Source organism: Etheostoma cragini, unplaced genomic scaffold (assembly GCF_013103735.1).
Source record: "Etheostoma cragini isolate CJK2018 unplaced genomic scaffold, CSU_Ecrag_1.0 ScbMSFa_134, whole genome shotgun sequence".
Taxonomy (NCBI): domain Eukaryota; kingdom Metazoa; phylum Chordata; class Actinopteri; order Perciformes; family Percidae; genus Etheostoma; species Etheostoma cragini.
This window is the reverse complement of record NW_023265385.1, coordinates 1375-3214: the sequence shown is the minus strand read 5'-3', so window position 1 is coordinate 3214 and position 1840 is coordinate 1375. Positions and strand designations below refer to the sequence as shown.

At 43.0% G+C, this 1840-nt stretch overlaps 1 protein-coding gene across 1 annotated transcript in view; it reads left to right on the top strand.

Annotated features, from left to right (window-relative positions):
* The first annotated feature begins 692 nt into the window (after positions 1 to 692).
* The window catches only part of LOC117939869 (haloacid dehalogenase-like hydrolase domain-containing 5), a 2322-nt gene continuing 1174 nt past the window's right edge, over positions 693 to 1840 (top strand). The window contains exons 1-3 of the mRNA XM_034865292.1: positions 693 to 905; positions 981 to 1093; positions 1413 to 1506. Coding sequence (XP_034721183.1) covers positions 693 to 905; positions 981 to 1093; positions 1413 to 1506 — 420 coding nt within the window. The remainder of the gene's footprint in view (positions 906 to 980; positions 1094 to 1412; positions 1507 to 1840) is intronic.

Sequence of the window (1840 nt, the reverse complement as noted above, 5' to 3'; positions counted from 1 at the left end):
TTCAACAGAACCCTGAGACTATCACAGACCAGGTGCATTTATACAGAGACCTGATCCCACACAGGTGGATTCTATTGAACCCTTATCAGTCATTTAGGACAACATTGGATCCTTCAGAGATCCTCGCTGAACTTCTGGACTCAGTTTGCTGAACTGAAAGTAAAGGGACCGATCATGTAGCACGCACCACTTTCAGTTTTTTATTTGCTAAAAAAGTTTAAAATATCCAATAGATTTCGTTCCACTTCATTGTGTCCCACTTGTTGGTGATTCTTCACAAAAAATAAAATCTTTATGTTTGAAGCCTGAAATGTGTCAAAAGGTTGAAAAGTTCAAGGGGGCCGAATACTTTCGCAAGGCACTGTATCTACACTCTCAGAAAATGAAGTACATAATTGTACCTTTAGGGGCACAATGGCTTGTCACTGGGGCTGTACCCTCAAGGGTACAAAAACTGTTGCTTGAGAACATATATGTACCTTTTGACCCTCAAAAAGGTACATATATGTTCCTTGAGGTTCAACAATGAGCCCTATGGGGTACGTTAGTATAGATTGTACCTTGGGGGACAGAAATGGACCCCACCTGTACCCTTATTTCTGACAGTGTACCCTGGTTGCCTGGTTACCTCTGGTTGCCTGGTTACCGGTGTGTCAGATTGTAAACAGTATATTATAATAATAATAATAATAATGAAACGTGTCCTCTGTCAGTCCGGCGTCCTCTTCGACGTGGACGGCGTCCTGCTCCGCGGCGCCTCGCTGATTCCCGCCGCGCGCCGAGCTTTCCGGAAGCTTCTGGACCCAAACAACAACTTCCTGTTTCCTGTCGTGTTCGTTACCAACGCAGGAAGCTGTCAGAGACACCACAAGGCCCAGCAGCTGTCTCACCTTCTGGACGTCCAGGTAGACAGACAGGCAGGCAGACAGACAGGCAGACAGATTATATAATATCTATAATAATGTGTATTTGTATTGTAGATCTGTCCGGAGCAGCTGGTTCTTTCCCACAGTCCTTTGCAGCTGATGAAGAGTTTCCATGAGAAGGTGGTGCTGGTGTCGGGACAGGGGCCGCTGACCGACATCGCCCACTCGTATCCTTCAGCCCTGCCTCGTTGCCATGGCAACGCCAGCTGAGGCTCATGGGTACTGTAGTTAACAGAACAAAGCTGAACAGTTACCTAGCAACAGTATAACGTCCTCCAGAAACAGGCTTTTTCACTTTTAGTTCAGTTGTTAATATTTTCTAATTTACTGAAAGTTTATAACACTCTTCATCTTCATCATCTTCTTCATCTTCATCGTCTTCTTCATCATCATCATCTTCTTCATCTTCATCATCTTCTTCATCATCTTCATCTTCTTCATCATCTTCATCATCAGAAGAGTTCTGGAGCCTTAACGTTGGCTCAGTTTGGGTTTTCAGAAGGTCGTTAACGTGGAGCAGCTGAAAGAACAGCACCCCCTGCTGGACATGGTGGAGCACGGCCCCCGACCCCCCCCCACGGTCAGTACCCATTCATATACACATATATACATATACACATATATACATATACACATATACACGTATATACATATACACATATATACATATACACATATATACATATACACATATATACATATACACATATACACGTATACACATATACACATATACACATATACACGTATATACATATACACATATATACATATACACATATACACGTATATACATATACACGTATATGCATATACACATATACACGTATATACATATACACATATACACATATATACGTATATACATATACCCTGCTGGACATGGTGGAGCACGGCCCCCGACCCCCCCCACG